At 42.7% G+C, this 21,870-nt stretch overlaps 1 protein-coding gene across 1 annotated transcript in view; it reads left to right on the forward strand.

Moving 5' to 3' along the window:
• Nucleotides 1-21,870, forward strand: part of dpy (fibrillin-like protein dumpy) — a 442,341-nt gene that overhangs the window by 388,965 nt on the left and 31,506 nt on the right. The window contains 10 exon segments of the mRNA XM_080267992.1: nt 335-532; nt 803-1,174; nt 1,928-2,167; nt 2,557-2,739; nt 2,952-3,191; nt 4,546-4,770; nt 4,984-6,513; nt 6,756-7,322; nt 13,332-13,523; nt 21,102-21,746. Of these exon segments, the coding sequence (XP_080124118.1) occupies nt 335-532; nt 803-1,174; nt 1,928-2,167; nt 2,557-2,739; nt 2,952-3,191; nt 4,546-4,770; nt 4,984-6,513; nt 6,756-7,322; nt 13,332-13,523; nt 21,102-21,746 (4,392 nt within the window).

Below are 21,870 nucleotides of genomic sequence, written 5' to 3' on the forward strand. Positions count from 1 at the left end.
TTTCGATACACAGTTCATGGTAACAGTTTACAGTAGGGTAGGATCACTCTTTCATGCGAACTCATGCTTCAGTGATCCAACTCTCGATGATTATTAATAACTGTCTATTACTTGAGAGAAGAATACATCCACTTAGTTATGGATATCAGATAACTCAAGGTAAGTACTGTATAACTAATTCTGCCCTAAGAATGCTTGTGCATGCAAGAGCATGATAATTGCCAAACTATTAGGCATGCCGTAAACTAATAAACAGCATAACATCAATGACTGACACAGAAAGGGAGGGTGTTGACCAGTGAACTGACTTGGATGCTTCTTTTCTTTGATGCAGTACCAGTGGAGGAGCCTGAGTGCCGTGAAGACCCTGATTGTGTTACTAATAAGGCTTGCATCAATGAGAGATGCTTGGACCCCTGCCTGGTTGAGGATCCTTGTGGTCGTGATGCAGAGTGCCGAACCCGGCAGCATCGCCCAGTCTGCTCATGTCCTGAGGGTTGGGGAGGCAATCCTCAGATTGAGTGCTTCAGGCGTGAGTAGTAAACCAAGTGCCAGTGTACTGTGCATGGAGTTGGGTAATTCCTTTGCAGATATTGAGATACCTGGATGTGTAAATCATCGTGATGAGAGCTGAGGAGATGGCCAGCCCCTTCATAATTCGTTGGGGCAACTAACCTGCTTGTCAGCGCCTAATCCACACACCTACCGCTTTTGGACATACAGTGCTTCTAACCCGCTGCTAGTAGCTAGACTAACAGCAACAGACAGGTAAGACCACATAATAATTATGCAATTTTAACAGCGGAGTGTGTGAGGGACGAGGAGTGTCCTTCGGATAAGGCCTGTATCAACCAGAACTGTGTGGACCCTTGCACCTACAGTGGCCCAGCATGTGGCCTTAATGCCAACTGTCGAGCTGTCCTGCACCGGGCCCAGTGTTATTGTCCCCCTGGCACCCAAGGCAACCCAACTGTGGCCTGTATCACTGTTGGCTGCACTTCTCATGATGATTGTGCTGATCACCAGGCCTGCGACCATCTCAATCGTGTGTGTATTCCTGTGTGTGAGGCTACTACATGTGCTGTCCAAGCAGAATGTCATGCTGCAAACCATGCTGCCATGTGTGTGTGTCCTCCACCACTCACTGGAAATCCCTTCCTCCAGTGCTATCAAGGTGAGATAAACTTATCTTTGACCCCATTCTCTTCTGCTGTTACTGTACCTCACAGAATACTGATAATCTGTTAAAAATCAGAAACATTTTTGTTGCATTATGTGAATTGTCATACAGTATGGAGTTATGCAAACATGACTGGATGTTTTGAGTTTACCCATCCTGAGTATCTGCATTTTGTGGAGCTTACTATGTACTGTAGTCATTTAATTTTAAGCAGGGATAAAATTGCCATCTCTTCATCTTGAAAGATAAGCTGTAGTAATAAAGTAATATTAAATTTATGGTGCTAGTTCCAAAGAAGTTCCGTGGAAAGAATGTTGAGCCATAGTATTGTGTTTTGGTGTATTGAGCTATGTGAAGTATGCTCCAAGAGAACAGAAATGACCACCTAGTTCATTTGAATGAACTATGCTCTTGATCAGTCCATTTTTTAATGTGTGTTATGATTGTGTGTGAAGTTTATTTGTTGTGGTTTATGGTTTTATCATTGTTTTAACCATATTCTTGCCTTGTAGCAACAGTGACCTTTGATATTATGCTGCTAGGACTTGATAATCAAATGAATTTGATCATTGTGCATGAGATTTAATGTGTGGATGATAATGCAATCAGTAGGCCCTACAGTGAAAGAAAAACAAAAGACAGAGAGCTGCTACCTGTACCAGTGTATATAATGATAGTGTATGAAGTTTAATGTTTGAGGTTTGTTATAGTGTAGTTAATCAGTCAATCAATCAATCAATCCCACAGTGAAAGAAGAGCCCAAAACAGAGCCACCACCTGAGCCAGATTGCCGAAGTGATACTGACTGTCCCTCCAAGCTGGCGTGCATTAATGCCATGTGCCAGAACCCATGTGCCATCAGTGACCCATGCCCTGAATCCCAGGATTGTATTGTAGTGGACAGGGTGCCACTTAAGACCATGATTTGCGAGTGCCCACCTAACCAGATTTTAATGGAGGATGGAAATTGTATAAGACCAGGTAAGAGTACATGACATTTATACTGACTGGAAGCTGCCATTATAAGTCTCCTTATTTGATGCTTTTTTTCACTATTAACCCCATCAATCTTTAGTGATAACTATGCGGTGCACAGTGGGACCTTGTCATTGTGATCTGGTATTCCAATAAGTCATTACTTTGCCCTTGTCAGTTGATGTACTTTCACTAGAATTTCCTAATGTCATCCTTTGGGGTGAGTAGGAACCTCCCCTCAAAATTTCTTGATGATCCTCAATTTAATTCTCCTGTTGGCTGATTTGATGGACATACACAATGAAACAGGTTTGAACCCTAATCACCTTCAACCTTTGGTAGCATATGAAATATGTATGAATGCAGGTGCTGACTCTCATTAATGTTTGTAGGTGCAGTAGTACCAGAATGTGTGGTAGATCCAGACTGCGAAGACCATGAGGGCTGTAGGCAAGGCACCTGTGTGAACCTGTGTCGTGTTGACCAATGTGGTGTTAATGCATTGTGTAGTGCTGAGAACCACCGGCGCATCTGTCGCTGTGCCCAGGGCTATGTAGGAGATCCATATGAACATTGTCGCCGCAGTGAGTACTTCCCCTATGTAGTATTAAACTGTACAAGTAATTACTGGTACTTTAAACAATGAGATTGATGTTTCTGTCAGATGAGCATGTCTGTGTTGTGATTGAATATTACCTGAGCTTGAGTAGAATGTTAAGTTGATTTTTGTGGCTAATACATACTTTAGTTTAACAAGACATTTATACAGTATTGATTATTTTTGTGTCTTTATTAGTGCCACCACTGATTGGAGAACCCGAGCCTGACTGTGAGAATGATGATGACTGCAGCGATGAGTATTCATGCCTTAACCAGCATTGCATCAACCCATGTATCTTTGATGACCCATGTGGCCCTAATGCCTTCTGTTATGTCCATGATCATCATCCACAATGCAGGTGCCCTGCAGGCTTCACTGGTGACCCAAAGGTTGAATGTCAACTAGGTAAGTATTGCTTCCTGCCCCCATAACCCTGTACAGGTAGGATTTTGGGCATGCTGATCAGTCATGGTCTTTCACAATATAAACTCTGTGGGTTTTGCACCTTTCATTCATAGAGTTTAATTTTACTGCTTACTGTGCAGGTTTTTATAAATAATTTGTCCAGTAGATCACCTGAAATTGTATGAAGTTGCAAGAACCAGGTCATAAATGATGCATGTGTCAGCAAGCCTAAAACTGGCCCATTGCCTTGAGCAGCCCTCATGTTGCTGTTTATAACCTTTATTAATTTGGGCCAGGCCAGTCCTGCCATCCACTCAGTGTATCTCTACCAGACACCACTTTCCTCATGTCTTCGTGAACTGCTGTCAGTAAAAAATTTAATGAAGTTAGGTAAATGTAATACATTTGCCATACATACCGACAGCTGTATAGAGAGAGACGTGAAGAAGTATGTAGGGTGGAGTACTTGGCTGAGTGGCATCAGGGAAAATTAACTTGTATGGCACCTGACAAGCAGCTACCAGGCATTAGTGGACAGTGATTGATGGTGTTGTTCTAGCAACCACTTGTTACCACTGGGCTCCATGTTCCTGGTACTGTTGTTGCCTCTTTCTTAATTATTTTAACCACCTAACATCTGGCCAGCATTACCTTACACAGAAACAACTATGTGAAACATTATTTTGATCACTTACAGTTTAATATTGTCATTTTATGTATGTATGTTTGTATGCTTCTGCCATCTGTCTTCTATTTTTCATTTCATCCACTTATCACCCCGAATATTAGGGTTATTAAAATAAGACAGTCCTGTCCTCTAACATTTCGTCTGAAACTCTGACATTGTAGCTGTATACTGTTTACATTCCCAGATTGTTGGTATTGTGATTTTGTTTACTGTACATGCCACCAGACATATAATGTAAAGACCTGTTGGAGTGAAATGATACATCCTACTGACAGCTCAACAGAGCCACAGTGACACCTCTGTGCATGACAGAAGGAATGCCATTTCCATCACTAGTATGCATGCTAATGGTCTTCCATGACTTAGCTAGTGATAGCTTTCCTTTTTATCATTGTTCTTGCTTTTTAATGAACCATTTCTCATTTTGATAACTTATTGTTGTAGCTTGCTTTTTTTTTTTCAGACTTAACTTTTAGCCATAGAATCACTTTTCATAGAATTTTCAGTACATTTATAATGCCCAAACTTTACTAGTAATCATGGCTAGTCAGCTTAACTAGTTAACCAACTGCCTGATTTTAAATTACTGTAGCTTCTTTAGCATAATAACCATTAAACTTAAGTTCTTATGAAGTCTGTCTTCACTGTGAAAGATGGATTGTGACTAACCTTGTATGTGTGTATGTGTATGTGTAGCTGTAAATGGTGTGATTGGTGCCAACTGGACCATCGGAGGTGAGGGTCAGGACTGTTACTCCCACTCTGACTGTAGCCCCACCCACTGGTGTCTGGGTGGGCAATGCCTTCTCCTTTGTCCAGCTGCATGCCCATCCAGTGCACAGTGTCAGGTGCACTTACAGCGGCCTGTCTGCTCCTGCCCACCCAGTACCACAGGCAATCCCAACCTCATGTGTTCTGCAAGTAAGCTTTTCTTCTACTTAAACTACTACTTTAGTCATAGACAAGCATTTTGCCTGTTGCAAGCTCATGACTAAATAGTTCTGATTAATACAGAGGTATGAGATTTATCTTGCATCTTGTTCTTAACATCTACTCCTCATAGCTCTCATAATGCTAGTTGAATCATGGAAGATAAACATGACCTTCATCTTGCTGTGTTCCTTCTTGTCACAGTTGGCTGTGAGACAGATAATGACTGCTCCTACTCTGAAAAATGCTACAGTGGTAGATGTCATGACCCTTGTCATGTAGGGCAGCCTTGTGCCCCAACAGCATCCTGCTCAACCATCAACCACACTGTTAGGTGCTCATGTGGAGAAGGCCGCACTGGAGACCCAATCACCACCTGCCACAGACTTGGCTGCTCCTCCAGTGAGGAATGTCCCTTAGAGGAGGCGTGTTACCAGGGTTCTTGTGTTGATCCATGCCTGGTGACATCTCCTTGCGGGACAGGGGCATCCTGTCACACTCACCACCATACCACCACCTGCACATGCCCACCACACCTTGTTGGGGACCCATATGTTGAGTGCACCCTACTATCCACACCATCTAGCTGTCTCAGAGATTTTGATTGTGCTCCTGGTCTTGGTTGTGTTGATGGAAATTGTACCGACCTGTGCTTACATTTAAATCTGTGTGGATTAAAAGCAGTGTGTCAAGTTAGTGACATTGCTCACATGCGAACAGTGTACTGTGAATGTCCTCCTGGCCACAAAGGCAATGCCTACGAACAGTGCAACCCAGTAACCGAAGAACCACCTGGATGTCGGTTCGATGCTGACTGTCCCTTCTTCCACGCTTGTGTTGACAGTGAGTGCCATGACCCTTGTGACAAAAGTAATTGTGCTGCAGCTGCTGAATGCCGAAGTATCAACCACCGCCCTACCTGTTTCTGTCCTGCAGGGTACACTGGAGATGGTTATCAGTCTTGCTATTCCCTTGGATGTGAAAATGATCATGAATGTGCTGATGATAGTGTTTGTTTTAATAATAAATGCTTAGATGCTTGCACTTTCTCTCGGTCTTGTGGCACCAATGCCAAGTGTCATGGCACACAACACAAAGCAGAATGTCAGTGTGAGCCAGGCTTTGTTGGAAATCCATATACAGGATGTCAGACAGTTGGATGCGATGATGACTCTTCCTGCCCTCCCACAGAAACATGCTCTGGCAGTATATGTAGTGATCCCTGCCTTGAAAATAACCCTTGTCCTGCCAGTCAGTCTTGCTCTGTAGACAATCACAGAGTGTCTTGTATCTGTCCACCTGGTTACTCTCCTCAGCAAGGTGGAGGATGTATCAAGATCAAAGATGGTTCCTGCCTCACAGATAAAAACTGCAGTAAAGGCGAGGCATGCCTTGATGGAGAATGTCAAGATTTATGCCAAAAGAATCCTTGTGGAACCAATGCAACATGCACAACTCAGATTGGTCACCCTCTTGCTACTGTATTGTGTCAGTGTGGTCCTGGCTTGACAGGTGATCCTTCCAGAGAGTGTTTACCTGCACCATCTATACCTGCTGGCTGTACTTCTCACCAAGACTGCCCATGGGATGAAGCTTGCATGGAGGGTAAATGCAAAGACCCTTGCCTGGATAACCCATGCGGTGTTGGAACCACCTGCCGTGCTGTGGGCCACAGGCGCATCTGCTCCTGTGCTGTTGGATACCAGGGCAATCCCAACGTTGTTTGTACTCCAGGTATGTGTAGTTTTTTCATTGATTGACTGTTTGTTTGCTCACACTATATGTGTACATAAATACTGGTGTATATATATGTATATATATATCCATCCATCATCCAATCCTACAGTATATATATATATATATATATATATATATATATATATATATATGTACACTATATGTAATACATTCAATATATTCCTTACATATCATAATTGTGCAGTTCCCGAATAAACTTAAACTAATTTCTATTGCAGTTGGGTGCAGTCAGAGAAGTGACTGTCCATCACGTCAGGCTTGTGTTAATGGTCGCTGTGTTAACCAATGTGAGGCCCTCAGTCCATGTGGTACTGATGCCAAATGTGAGTCAGCTCCACAAGGACCAATCTGTTTCTGCCCAGAAGGTTTCATAGGTGATCCTTACACCAAATGCCAGCATGCAGAGTGCCTACAAGATGCTGAATGCCCGAGTCATCAACGCTGCCAAAACCAACTGTGTCAGGACCCATGTCAAACAGTAAAGTGTGTTGCAAATGCTAAATGTTATGTTCAGAATCATGATGCCAAGTGTGAGTGCCTGGCCGGCTACCAGGGTGATCCCGATCGCTTCTGTTCACCGACGCCACAGGCAGATTGTGAGGATGATCATGACTGTGATGCACTACAAGGTTGTATTGATGGAAAATGCTTGGATCTCTGTAGTGTGCTACATCCATGTGGCTCAGGTGCCATTTGCCAGATACTGGACAACCATCCACTGAAAGCCATGTCATGTATATGTCCAGAAGGCTCTGAAGGCAGTCCAGACTCTGCATGTATCCCAAGTAAGTATGGGTGTCATATTGTACTGTCTTGTTTTATTAATTGAACTCATTCTAGAGTAAAGGACATAGTTCAGCAATCAGTAAAAAAGTTACAGTATATTTTCAATCAGTTGACTGTGGATAATGTTGAACACTAAAAATGTTTTCCAGAGCCTTAAAACTGAATTAGCCACCTTGCATTCAGTGTGGTGGTAGCACTTGGCAATCCTCATATAATCAGTCACACACAGCCAGGCTGAGCTCATACTAACAACACCTTCACTGAATGGCAATCAAGTGAATTGCACACAGTTCAATAACAGTAAAGAAAAAAATGTATATACATTATACAGTTTGCCTATTTATCTTAATATTCTACATAAAATCTTATTATTGTAGTGTTTGTTGTTGCCTACCGTGTCACTCTGGCCAAGCAGACCCTTAAACCACAGGTAAAGCAACTTTTTGTGTATGAATGTAATCAAGTAAATTCCATACATTTTAGTGATAGTAGGGAAAAAATATACAGCACTCCTATTAATCCTTGTACTCTACATAAAATATGATTTTAATGTAGTTCTTGTTGTTGCTTAACTGCAGTCTGTCTGGCCAAGCAGACCTATTAACCACAGGTAAAGCAACTTTTTCCATGGGAATGTTCTACATAGAGGTACAATACAGTACATACACTTTGCAGTGAACCAGTGCCCCTTGTAGACAACACCTCGCCAGGTCAGAACTGGGTTCTTTCCCAAGACAGAGTGCTGGAAAATATGAGGTTTTGCTCCTGGGTGGACACTGCAGTTACTTAGCTCCACCCAGGATGCACAAAACCACCAGGCAGTGGCTGAATCAGTAGAAAGGTGGCCTGCAGTCCTAATGGACCCGGGTTCGAATCACCGTTGGGGCAGGGAACAGATTAAGAATTTGAATTTCATAAAGCAGACTGATCCACCTGAAGACCTGCCAACATGTCATAGAAATACCTCCACTAATAGCAGTACAGCAGTCATGTATGAGACAGCTTTAGTATGTATTTAATATGGATTCTGACTGTTAGCACTGAAGTGGTGACATCTGGTGTATAGTATGCAGGAAGAATACTGGGCCCTGAGAGCAGGCTGTGAAGCCTATGAACAGAGTTGGGGGGGAAGGGGGGAAAGGAAAAAAAAAAAAAACTTGTCAGTGCCTGGTTATTGTAATATTCAGCAGGAGTAGCGACATAAGAGGAAGAAATTTTTCTCCAGTTTAGTATATACAGTATGATAATAATTTAGAAATAATTAAGTTGGGAAGAGAGTGTAATAAATATTTTCAAAAACCACCATGCAGTTGTATTGTAAGATATATTAACTAGCTTGGCTGTTTATATAATTCTCTGAATCTGATTAGGCATAAACCAACATCTGTGGAAAATTTTGTGACAGATGAACAGAAAAACAGTCCAGTGCAGTATATTGCATGTACACTTAGTTATAAAACTATCACACGGGATGGATTCGATGATATATTCTCTCACCACCTTATTTGGGCAGCTACAGTCTGTGATGTCTCAGGAAGGTTGACATGAAAGCCTGTCTCAAAATACAGAATAATGTACGGCATTGGTATACAGTAAAAAGGCTCGATTAACTTGCATCCGATGCATCGGCACATCCTTATAACCGGAACACAAATTCGATCCGGCATGGGGTCGAAACTATTCCAGATACCGGTCTTTTTGTGTATATTGTAGTGTACACTCGGTAAAAAAAGTATCGGTGCACAACATTGACGAAACATTTTGGATCCCAGTACGAAGGTCTCTGAAATATTTGTGTCCGACGTGTTGGGAAGTGTCATATAACGTCATCTGAGGTATCCCCTCACTAAAATATAAATAAACATTCTGAACCTGCTACAGCCAGGCATAACCAGTTACCAAACCTCCCACACAGCCAGCACGTGAGTGAATATTTTCGGAAGACATCGAACCCTCTATGCACCGATACTTTTTTTACCGAGTGTACACTCACGATCGCTAATTTCTGTTCAGGGGTGCCCCCTTCGTACCCCCATGTACCCAGGGAAGAAGGGAGGGGGTGACGAAACGAAAAAAATGGGAGAAATGGAGTTCCCCCGAGCTAAGCCCTGTATTGGACTATATATCTTCGCTAGGGTTACAGGAGGGAGCTACCCCTCCCGGCACGGCAGCCCGGGCGAGGCTCGAACTTGCAATCCCCCGATCACAAGTCCAGCGCGCTACCACTATGCTACCGCGCCCCCCTAGGGTGACGAAACGAGCTCCACCCGCCTCTACCTCAGCTTCCAACCCTCCCCCATACCCCTACCCCTCCCAGCCCCCCACTCGTCATTTTTAACTGGCAGTTACATCTCAGGCTAACCTCATACTTTGCACTCATAGTCACATTACTAATACACAAATATAAAACACTAGGATATGTAAAATGAATATAAGATGACTATGAACACGCTGCAGCAAGAAATTAACCCCTTAAGACTGCAATTGTTTCAGGCAGGGTACCTCCCACAACAGCAATTCGGGGGTGTTTTGGCGACTTTCATCAAGGGCAAATTGACTGCATTCTGGCTAAAGAGGAAAAATTTACACACCTGACAACGCAATATGTACCCCCGTTGGCCTAATGGTTACCGTACAATCGTGCGTCAAAGTTTAAAAAAAAGTTTATGATCGTTACCCCTCGAAAACAATCGAAAACATGAAAATTGTGATAACTACCTATTTTTCTTATTGAAACAGGTCATTTCAAAGTGTTTTATCACACCAACCATGAAAACAGGTGTATGTAGGTGTGGGGAGATTACTAGACTGTGGAGAGACAAAGTAGGCTGCGGAGTAGGCCTATAGGTAGGGGGGTTGGAAATAACCAGCTTTTCGCATGAAAAGAAAGCACTTCATTGTGTTCTGTAACATCTACCATGAAAACAAGTGTGTATGTAGGTGTGGTGAGATAACTAGTGTGGGGAGTAGGCCTACAAGGCCTTGGTGGTACTTGGGGAGAAAAATTTTGGCAACAACAAAATTCTCTTATGAAAACCCTCCATTTCAATGGGATTTGTCATACCAGCCCTAAAAACAGGTGTGTATGTAGGTGTGGGGAGATAAAACAGGTGTGTGAAGTAGCCCTACAAGGCCTCATAGTCATTCCAAAACTAACCGACTCATATAAATGTTTATAACCATCAAGGACATCAAAATAAAGTTGAATAATGCTATAAATGCATGCATAAGAAAGGAAAAAAAAACAATAATTAGTTTCTGATTTCCCTTTTTACTGTCCCAACTTCTCGTTACACATTTATCACACCATTACAATTATCACATTATCATTACACGTCATCACACTTATCACTACAGTTTTGGCAACAACCAAATTCTCTTGTGGAAACTCTCCATTTCATTGGAATTTATCACACCAGCCATGAAAACAGGTGTGTTTGCATGTGAGGGGAGATGAACTACAATTATCACATTATCATTACACTTCATCACACTTATCACTACAGTTTTGGCAACAACCAAATTCTCTTGTGGAAACTCTCCATTTCATTGGAATTTATCACACCAGCCATGAAAACAGGTGTGTTTGCATGTGAGGGGAGATGAAACAGATGCGGGGAGTAGCCCTACAAGGCCTCATAGTCTTTCGAAAACTAACACAGTCAGACACTACTCAGAGGTGCTAATCTGGGCAGGTAGGGAGAATGAAACAAAAAAGAGTAAAAATACCGTAAGATGTGTCGTATGTAGTACAACGTACAGCATTCTCCAACTACGTACGTACAGAAACTGGTAGGTACGAAGTAAGAAATGAACGGAGTGAGGTGTAAAAATTTGGGAAGAAGTAGAAATAATATGAAACAGGTATGTACATCAGGCCTGACACTCGGGGGCCTGTTGGGGGTTGGAAGGGTAGTGAGGGAGAGATGGGGTGGGGTTTGGGGGGGAAAGAGGCTAGCAGGGAGGGAGGAGGGGCAAGAGAGGGTGGAAAGGGATGCAGGTTGTTGTGGGAGGAGAGATGCAGTTGCATGGAGGGGTGGGAGAGTGATTGGGGACAAGGAGGGCATGAGGGAGTGGAGTAGAGGGTGGCTTGGAGGCAGCCGAGAGGGGGATGCCCCCCCACCGCCCGGGTTGGTCCGATCCCCCCTCACGCCACATCAGGGACAAGTTCTCATTGGCCTGAAGCCATGTACGTCATAATCGGGGTGGAGCAAGTGCTCCGCAGTTTTTTACAGGCTGCATTCAATTGATGCGATTAGGCATTTTGGCGTAAAACTCAAATCGCATCAATTAATGCGATTAGGACTTAAGGGGTTAATGCATTACAATACTGACAATAAAACAAAAACGTTAGCAACGGCCACCCCAGGCCTCATGCGTTGGGTGTATGCATGCGTCCGTGTCTGTTCCTACGTGTTTGGAGGTGTTTATGTCTGTGTTTTTCAGTGTGTGTGTGTGTTTGCAAAGCAGTGCATCCAACACAGGAGGCCTGAGGTGGCCGTTGTTAACATTTTTGTTTTACTGTCGTCATAATGCATTAATTTCTTGCAGCAACATGTTGATAGTTATATTCTTTAACATATCCTAATGTTCTTTGTTTGTATTAGTAGTGGGACCAAGAGTGTTAAGCATGAAATCAGCTTGAGATGTAACTGCTAGTAAAAAATGACAGGTGGGGTGGGGGGTTGGGGAGGGGTATGGGGGATGGTCGGAAGCTGGGGTAGTGGCAGGTGGAGCTCATTTCGTCCCCCCCTCCCCTCTTCCCTGGGTATTCTGAGGTAGGAAGGGGGCACCCCTGGGCAGATATTAGTGAGCATGAATGTACCTGTACTGTATCTAATATTGAATAATGTACTTTACATAATGTCCCAAGTTTGGTACTATTTCATTTGTTTGACATCCCAGAAAATTTCTAAGAGTAACATTCAATTATCCAGAAAATTCCATATCCAGAATGGAAAAATCCCCATGCATTCCGGTTAATCGAGCTTTTACTGTAGTATGTTATTTTAGTATAATGTAATCAATATGACTATTAACAGCCTGACCTTTTTCCCCATATACAGTAAGGATGAGGTGAGGTAGGGTCTAGAAAACAAAGAAAGATCACTATTTTGACTGTGTGTACAATAGCACCTTTGGGACAAGCCATTATCTGAGATGTGTACATGCTAGCCAGTGTGACATTATGTTGTACTGGTATGGGTTGCAGATTGATTGTGTACAGTCAAGGACAATAGTATGCCAAATAATTCATCACTTATATTTCTTAAGCTAAAATGCACTTGGTATCTCTTTCTGCATGCAGATGAATTTCTCTGATACAATGCATCAGATATAAAAGTAATTACATACCGTAATTGTGAAATGGATGTAATGGAATAATAGGTGAACTCACATCCCTATATGTATTGGGAAGGGAGGGGTGACAGCCACTGCAAAGTGTGACTAACTGTATCATGCCTTACCATTTGAGTTGTGATTCCAAGCAGTCTGTGGATAGGACTTTTGCCATGGGTAAGGATTTCTGGTTAAGGCTGTGAATTATTTGGTCAGTGACAGAAGTTTGAATTTGTTGTCTGTAATTAACTGCATTTGAAAATCCTCAACGACTTGTTATTTGTCTTGACGTTACCATGTGGTTGTGCCAGGAGTAAAATGAGTATTTTGTTATATACCGTATACAGTACATACTTAGAAAGTTTATCGTATGTATGTATGTATGTGTTTGCATGAGTAGGTGTTGTATGGATGCTTATTGTGCACAGTTAATAATGGTACAGAACACCTTATTCTGCAATGTTTAGAGTTTTATCTTTGACATATTTCATGCCCATCCAAGGTAGTCAGCCAAATTGTTGAGTCTGTCATTTTGAAAGTCATTACCTGTGAAAAGGAGGTTGTAGTGTATTATGAGAATTTATTATTTAGATTCTGGTTATCTTTTTAGTTTACTATAATTTGTGTACTGTACTAATTTTGTTTTGTGATGTAACACTTTTCTACAGGCACTACTGACAAGAAATGTACAACTGATGTGGACTGCCCCCTAATCATGTCTTGTGAAGATGGAGAATGTCGTAACCCGTGCCGTTCTGATGACTGCGGTCCTGGTGCTCTGTGCTCTGTGCTTGAACACCGCCCTGTCTGTCACTGTCAGGCAGGTTATGCAGGCGATCCACAAGTGGGATGCTCCAAGAGTGAGTGTTCATGTTTGTTACAGCTGTATAAGACTTTAATTTGAGAAATTTTCTTCATTTTTTGGTATACAGTATTTGTTTTGTTTACCAATCATTTGGGGCGGGGTGAGGGGACTAGGGACCCCCTCCTCTGTCTTTTAGTTCCTAAAAAGAGACAGGCCAGAGAAAGGGATGGATGGGAGATGGAGTTATCCGCGTACCCTGAAGATTGGGTCTATGAATGTGCGTGGATGTAGTACAATTGAGGCTAAAGGGGAGGAGATTGGAAGAATGTTTGTGAGAAGAAAGTTGGATGTGTTAGCTTTGAGTGAAACGAAGATGAAAGGGAAGGGTGAGTCTATGTTTAGAAGTGTGAATGGAAGATTGTCAGGTGTTGATAGAGGAAGGGCAAGAGAAGGTGTGGCCTTGTTAGTGAGTCCGGAAGTACAGCAGTGTGTGATTGAATGGAAGGAGGTGTCATCGAGACTGATGTGGGTGAAAGCGAAATTTGAACGTGAGTTGTGGGTGTTTGTGAGTGCATATGGGCCTGGTAGTGAAAGGGATGAACAAGAGAGGGAGTCTTTCTGGAATGATGTTGATGAGTGTCTGCAGAGTTTTGGAACGAATGTGAATGTGGTAATGATGGGAGATCTGAATGCTAGAGTGGGAAATATAGCAGTTGAAGGTGTAGTTGGTATGCATGGTGTGCCTGGAAGAAATGAAAATGGGGAACGAATGATAGCGATGTGTGCTGAGCGGGAGATGGTGATTGGAAATACGCTGTTTGAGAAGAAAGATACTTATAAGTATACATGGGTGAGACAGGAGGGTGGAAGGGTTGTTGATAAGAGCTTCGATGGACTATGTGGTTGTGTCTAGGAATGTAATAGGAAGATTGTTGGATGTGAGAGTTCTGAGAGGGGAGGGTGGAGGTATGTCTGACCACTACTTGGTGGAGGGAAAGTTAAGAGTAGGTAAGAGATGGGTGAGAGCTAGGAGGGTTAGGTGTGGCAGGGAGGTTTTGAAAGTGAGTGAGTTGGATAAAAGAGAGAAAAAGATAGAGTATCAGGAGAAATTGAAAGATGAGTGGAACACACTGAAAGATCAGGAAAATGGCAGTGTGGAGGAGGAATGGCAGTTGTTTAAGAGTGCTGTGGTGGGGGATGCAGAAGAGGTGTGTGGTGTGAGACGTGTGGGTGGTGGTGTAAGAAAAGGAAGTGAATGGTGGTGCGAGGAAGTAAGTATGGCTGTGGCTGAGAAGAGACATGCATATGAAGTGTGGCTGCAGAGGAAGGATGAGATGTCATATGAAAGGTATAAGGAAAAGAGGAATAGGGCAAAAAGGGCTGTGCGTGATGCTGAAGTGGCAGCAGATGAGAGGTGGGGTAGGCGGCTTACAGAGAATTTTCAACAGAATAAGAAAATGTTTTGGAAGGAGGTGAAAAGGGCGCAAAAGGGAGAGTCTGGGAAGGAAGAACAAGTAAAAGCAGAGGATGGAAGGATGTTAATTGAGATGGATGCAGTAAGGAAGAGATGGGCAGAGTATTTTGAAAGATTGTTAAATGTAGAGGAGGAAAGGGTGGCTGAGATTGTGGCAGATGGAAGGGTGCAAGGAATAAATGTGTTGGGAGAGTTGAATGATTCTTTGATCATGAAGGAGGAAGTGGAGAAGGCAGTAAAGGAGATGAAAACAGGGAAAGCTGCAGGTATGGATGGGTGTGCTGTGGAATGCCTGAAAGGTGGTGGAGTGACCATTGTTGACTGGTTAGTAAGATTGTTGAATGTGTGCTTTGTGAAATTTATGGTGCCAATTGACTGGGCAAGTGCTTGTGTGGTCCTGTTGTATAAAGGCAAGGGTGATAAGTATGAATGTACTAGCTTTAGGGGTATAAGTCTGTTGGGTGTTGTAGGTAAGGTTTATGGTAGAGTGTTAATTATGAGAGTTAGACAGGGTACAGAGGGAGTGATTGGTGAAGAGCAGTGTGGTTTTAGGAGAGGGAGGGGATGCGTGGATCAGGTGTTTGCTGTGAGACAAGTGTGTGAAAAATATTTAGCGAAAGGCAAGGATGTGTTTTGGGCATTCATGGATTTAGAGAAAGCGTATGATAGAATTGATAGGGAGGCTTTGTGGACTGTTTTAAGATTGTATGGACTTGATGATAGGTTACTAAAAGGGGTGAAAAGTTTTTATGTAAATAGTAGAGTGTGTATAAGAGTGGGAAATGCTGTGAGTGACTGGTTTCCTGTGAGAGAGGGGCTGCGACAGGGATGTGTGATGTCGCCTTGGTTGTTTAATATTTACATGGATGGTATTGTAAGGGAGGTGAATGCAAGAGTTTTAGGTGGAGGTCTGAGTCTGGTGAATGTTGATGGTGGAGAGTGGAATCTGAAGCAGCTGCTGTTTGCAGATGATACTGCACTGGTGGCTGATTCAGAGGAGAGATTGAGACAGTTGGTAGAGGAGTTTGGAAGGGTGTGTGAAAGGATGAAATATGAAAGTAAATGAGAATAAGAGTAAAGTGATGAAGTGTACGAGGTTGGTAGATGGTAGGGGGATGAATATAGCTTTGAATGGCGAGTTGCTTGAGGAGGTAGAGTGTTTTAAATATCTAGGGTCACATGTTGCTGTGGATGGAAGAATAGATGCAGAAGTGAAGTTTAGAATAAATGAAGTAGGATATGTGCTGGGAGGAATGAAAAAAGTGTTTAGATGTTGTTCGCTTAGAATGGATGTAAAGAGAAGGTTGTATGAGGGTGTTGTGGTACCGACTGCGTTATATGGGGCTGAAACATGGAATATGGGTGTAGCAGAGAGGAAAAGTTTGAATGTAATGGAGGTGAGGTGTCTGAGGAGTATGTGTGGAGTGACCCGTATGGATCGAGTGCAAAATGATGAAGTGCGAAGGAGAACTGGAGTTGTTCGGGAGATGGCTGGTAGAGTTGAGCAGAAGGTGTTGCGATGGTTTGGGCATATGGAGAGAATGGATAATGAGCGATTGGTGAAAAAGATAACTAGATCTGATGTGAGAGGTGTAAGGCTGAGAGGAAGACCACGAATAGGATGGATGGACAGTGTGAAGAGAGCACTGGATGCGAGAGGGATGTCTGTTGAGCAAGGAAGAGTGGCTGTGCGTGACAGAAATAAATGGAGAGAAATTGTGAATGAATAAGTGATGACACAGCCCTGAGGGGATATTCTCCCGCATTTTGGTCTGATCAGCTAGTCAGGTCAGGTACGGGTAAGGGGATGGGTCTGTTATGATGTGGCAGGGGTAAACCAGCTCTGCTGTCGGGCCCTGCTGTGGATGTCACTGATTGCATTGCGCAGTTGACCCTTGTGCGGTGTGGTGCGGTGAGGATCTGTCCGTTCTCCCCTTGAGGCTAAGATGCGAATGAATGTGTTTGAATGGATGAGTAAATGGGGAGTGTGTCGTCCTGTCTCGGCTACCTCCCTTTCCTTGGGGGAAGCAGCCTAGGTATATAGATAGATAGACCAATCATTTTCAGCTATGAAGCAGTAAATTGCCTGGGCTGCTTTCTCTTTAACTGAATGTTAACCAGCTTTCTAATGATCTTAATGCCATTTTCATTCCTTATTTGATAACACTTGCAGCTATTATATACACCGTATAAACCATATATCTATCTATCTATATCTATCTATCTATCTATCTATCTATCTAGAGACAGGCATACCCTGGTTTAACGATGTAATTGGTTGGGTAAAACCCCATCGTTAGGCGGGGTATTGTATATTGAGGTACTTTTAACATGTATGCAATGTGGAGTGTTTACCAGCCTTGGGTTTTCCCCTAAACCGAGCCCAAATCCCACCCAAATGAGCCCAAAAATAAGTTTAAAGCCAATCTAAACAGCCTAGCAGCTGTCAAGGAAGCTAAGCTAAGCCTAACACCCGTAAATAACTGATAAAACCAACAAATAAAATCTGAAAATCATCAAATATAAGTCTAGAAAAAGTCAAACTTAGTAAACTACACCCCCAAATGACAATGTTCACCCCACCTGTGGCTAAAACACATTAATCCAAGTCTAAAAACAGTTTATAAGTCAACCTAAACACACAGTTTTAGACTAAAATATCATCAAAACTGGTTTTTAAAAAATCAAAACCCATCCTTAAACCAGGGTCTGTCCATCGTTAGGCGGGGTATAGTGGTACAGTATTTCTACCCCCATCATTAAGCCGGGGTATCGTATATCGAGGTATTAGTGTGTGTGTATGTGTGTGTGTGTGTGTGTGTGTGTGTGTGTGTGTGTGTGTGTGAGAGTGGTGAGTGAGTGAGTGACTGAATGAGTGAGAGTGGTAAGTGAGAGTGACTGAGCAAGTAAGTGAGTGGCAAGTGAGTGATGAGTGAATGAGTTGAGTGAGATGGGGGGGGGGAAGTAGTAGAGCAGTTTGGTTATTTTGTCTTCTTCCCTGTCCCCCCACTCTCCCCCACCCCTGCTTGTCTCCCTCCCCATCCCCCCACCCCTGCTTGTCTCCCTCCCCATCCCCCCACCCTCCCCCACCCCTGCTTGTCTCCCTCCCCATCCCCCCACCCCTGCTTGTCTCCCTCTCCATCCCCCCCACCCCTGCTTGTCTCCCTCTCCATCCCCCCCACCCCTGCTTGTCTCCCTCCCCATCCCCCCACCCTCCCTAACCCCCTCTCAGTGCATTGCTAGCTGTCTGCCTAGCTGTCACTGTCAGTTGCCCCCTGAAGCCTCCTCTCAACACCTCCCATCCCACCACCCTACCGTCTTACATGTGATGTTTGATGTGCCATTTTTAGCATCAGTATTGTTTATAGGATAATAACATTACCCATGGTGTTTCTGTTTCAGTCTCTATTGATTGAGTAAGGTATATTAGAGTTTGGGTTTGGGTCTGGAACACATCTCTGGCTTTTCTTCAGTATCTTATGGGGAAAATTGCTTTGAGATCCGACATACTCGCTGACAGAACACTCCCACCGGTACACTACTCAGCCGGATATTGGGGTATGTGTATATACAGTGTATATATATATATATATATATATATATATATATATATATATATATATATATTGTATATATACTGTATATCCATACATCATCTAATTCTGTGTTGCCCCATGAGGAGTGTAGGAGCCAGGGGCTAGGCATGTTGGTCCTGGCATTTAAGATGAGAGTGACCAGTCCCACACATCCCTGAGTGGCATTACATGAGCAATAGACTCCAACCACTCCATGGATATAAACCTGCACCAGCTCAATCCAACTGGAGCTCCTTAATTACCCACTAAACCACCAGGTGCCATAATTTGGTTATATGGTTACCACCCAGCATAGAAAATGGTTACCTGGTGTACAGGAAACCATTTGGCTTGTCATTCAGAGTTACCCATAGGCAGAAAGAGAAGGAACGAGTGAAGGAATGAAAGAGAAAAGGAAGTGTAAAGTCACCCACTGGCAGAAGGAAGGGGAAAGAATGAAGGAAATAAAGATAGAAGAGGAAGCAAAGGAGGAAGAGAGGACAGGGCAGTCACTTGAGAGCAGCACTACATTGAGTGAGTAGATGATGAGTGCCTCCATCTACCATATATATATATATATATATATATATATATATACTGTATATACTAATATTGGTCAGGCATTGTTAAAAGGATAACTAAAAAGTCGCCTTTTCCGGAAGGAACCTGTGCAAGGAAGTCATTTTGATTGGGGCAGACAAATAACACTTCCTCCATTTGTCACTAATGCCTCAGTCCATTCATATAATGATTTAAATTTGATGTTAGGGTATGCTCAGTGACTGAGCAGGGCCATAGTGTATTGTGTACATTTATATTTTTACAAAACATCCAGAAAGCTAATACTTTAGACTCAGTTTAACATGACCTAACATACATGAAGCTATCCTGACCTTTTATGCCCATGTCGTGTCAGGTCATCAAGTTAAGTTGGGTATGGTTTGGGGTTTTCACACTGGGTGTTTTTGTAAAAATTTTGATAGTGCGTTGTGGTAAGTTTTTGGCCACTGAACTTACAATGTACAGTCCACTACAAATCCAAATTATTTGTGGGATTAATATTTTTAGCAATTTTTAAAAATTCAGATGTTTTAGTCTATAAATTTATAGTTGCCCTCATTCCATAGTACCGGTATGTCTCACATAAAGTGGTCCATCCAATTGAATATAAACAAAAAATGCTGCCACACTGCCTAAAACTTGAAGCCTGCCACTAAATGTGGAACTGGTGGGGACTGTATGCTAAGAGCTTAAACAAGTGGTATGCACAGCAAACAAGGTGTACAGTAGTAGTCACTGTGCCCAGTTCGGTTGCAACTTTAATTTTCACATCAAGAACATTAAATGCTGTGCTTTTTGTTGCTTTGGCCATCATGTATTCTAAGGTAAATTCTACTTTGTTAACTTATGAACCTTGCATTCCTGCCCCCATCCTCTTAGCATTCTCCACGTGTCATTATGTTTTGAGTGTTTATAAAAATTTTAGTCATCTTATCTGATCTTGTTGATTAACGATGTTGGGGGCATGTAATGAAGGGTTTAGAAGGAGATGGGACCCTCAAAAGTACCATCACATGATGTACCACACCCACTTTATAGGTACAGTATGTATGTTTTTTTCAGTCACGTGAAAACTTCTAGCTTTCATCATGTGGGTGATGTGGATACAGTCATTACTTTGGTAACAGTCACAGGTCACAGTTTTATGCTCAAAATATTGCAAAGAGCTGCCTCATGTGTACAGAAATTACTATATAATCATCATACTATATTTGCAAGAAATGTTGACTTGTTGTGCAGTGGTCAAATAGTACTGTATGTGCAGTGGCATATGAAAGATGTGGATACAGTCATTACTTTGGTAACAGTCACAGGTTATAGTTTTATGCTCAAAATATTGCAAAGAGCTGCCTCAGGTATACAGAAGTTACTATATAATCATCATACTATATTTGCAAGAAATGTTGACTTACTGTGCAGTGGTCAAATAGTATTGTATGTGCAGTGGCATATGAAAGCTTGTCTAAGTACCATTGCATCTCAGACCCATCTGTATGGGAAACCTGAAATATTTTCTGGCACTTAGGAGCATCTTGAGAAGTTAGCCGTATCTTAATGCTATAACTGAGCTACACAAATGAATTTATGCTAGAAAGATACAGGTAATTCAGATTAGCACAGAATCATTCTAATTATATTATTATGTTCATACTGTAGAGAGTTTATTTATAGCCAGACACCTTAATCCCATAAGGGGTGGCCACAAACAAATCACTTCCATTTTGCCCTCTCCCCTACCATTTCACTGCTCTTCCCCCAACTTACACCCCCAACTCTCATATACCTCGCCACTCCATCCCTCCATCTCATTGATCTCCCCCTCCTTCTTTACCCCTCAACCTCACCCACATACACTCTCATAGTTAGTCTCTCACTCTCCATCCTCTCCATATGACCAAACCACCACCTTGTATTTCTCTAAATGCTTTCTGTCATATGTAGAAAGTACAATATAATAAATTTACATGGATGTATTTGATACTCTCATTAGGTGTCTTAAATTACTGTATATCCATTATTTCAGTTGGCTGTGACTCTGATCTTGGCTGCCGTGACTCCCAGGTCTGCCAGCAATATGTTTGTGTAGATCCATGCAAAATGAACAATCCGTGTCCACCAAGTGCTACATGTGTGGCTAAGAACCACCAGCCAGTGTGCCAGTGCCCTCCAGGTAGCTCTGGTAATCCTTTGGTAGCATGTCATCTTGTTGAGTGCACCACCAGTGAGGACTGTAAAAGCTTTGAAACATGTGTCAGTGATGAGTGCAAGGATCCATGCGAATACCTAAATCCATGTGCTGAGAATGCTGCATGCAGAGTCATCAACCATCAGTACGAATGCACATGCCCAGTAGGCTTTGTCGGTGATCCCAGGTTTAGCTGCAATGAACCAAAGGACCCTCATAAGTGTGTGGTGGACCAGGACTGTCCCACTACACATGGATGCATCCTGGATTCCCTGGTGACTCGCTACCACAGCCAAGTGTCAGCTGTTTACATACGCCTGGACAACACAGATTTGGGTGCTACATGCCGTGACCTTTGTCTTGAACACCAGCCTTGTGGCCCCAATGCCATTTGCTCTGTCATTGACTCTACACCTCGTAGATCTATGAGCTGTGCTTGCCCAGATGGATATCATGGTGATGCTAAGATTGAATGTCGGATAAGTGAGTATCAAGTTGTTTTTCTCGTACTGTACAATTTTATGCATGCTGAGTAATGTAATTCCTTATCATGAGGTACATTTTTAAAACTCTCTTCCAGCGCTGTATATGCAGCATAACAAGGAAC

Source organism: Coenobita brevimanus, chromosome 26 (genome assembly GCF_032717465.1).
Source record: "Coenobita brevimanus isolate Jiangsu-jjx chromosome 26, ASM3271746v2, whole genome shotgun sequence".
NCBI classification, from domain to species: Eukaryota; Metazoa; Arthropoda; class Malacostraca; order Decapoda; family Coenobitidae; genus Coenobita; species Coenobita brevimanus.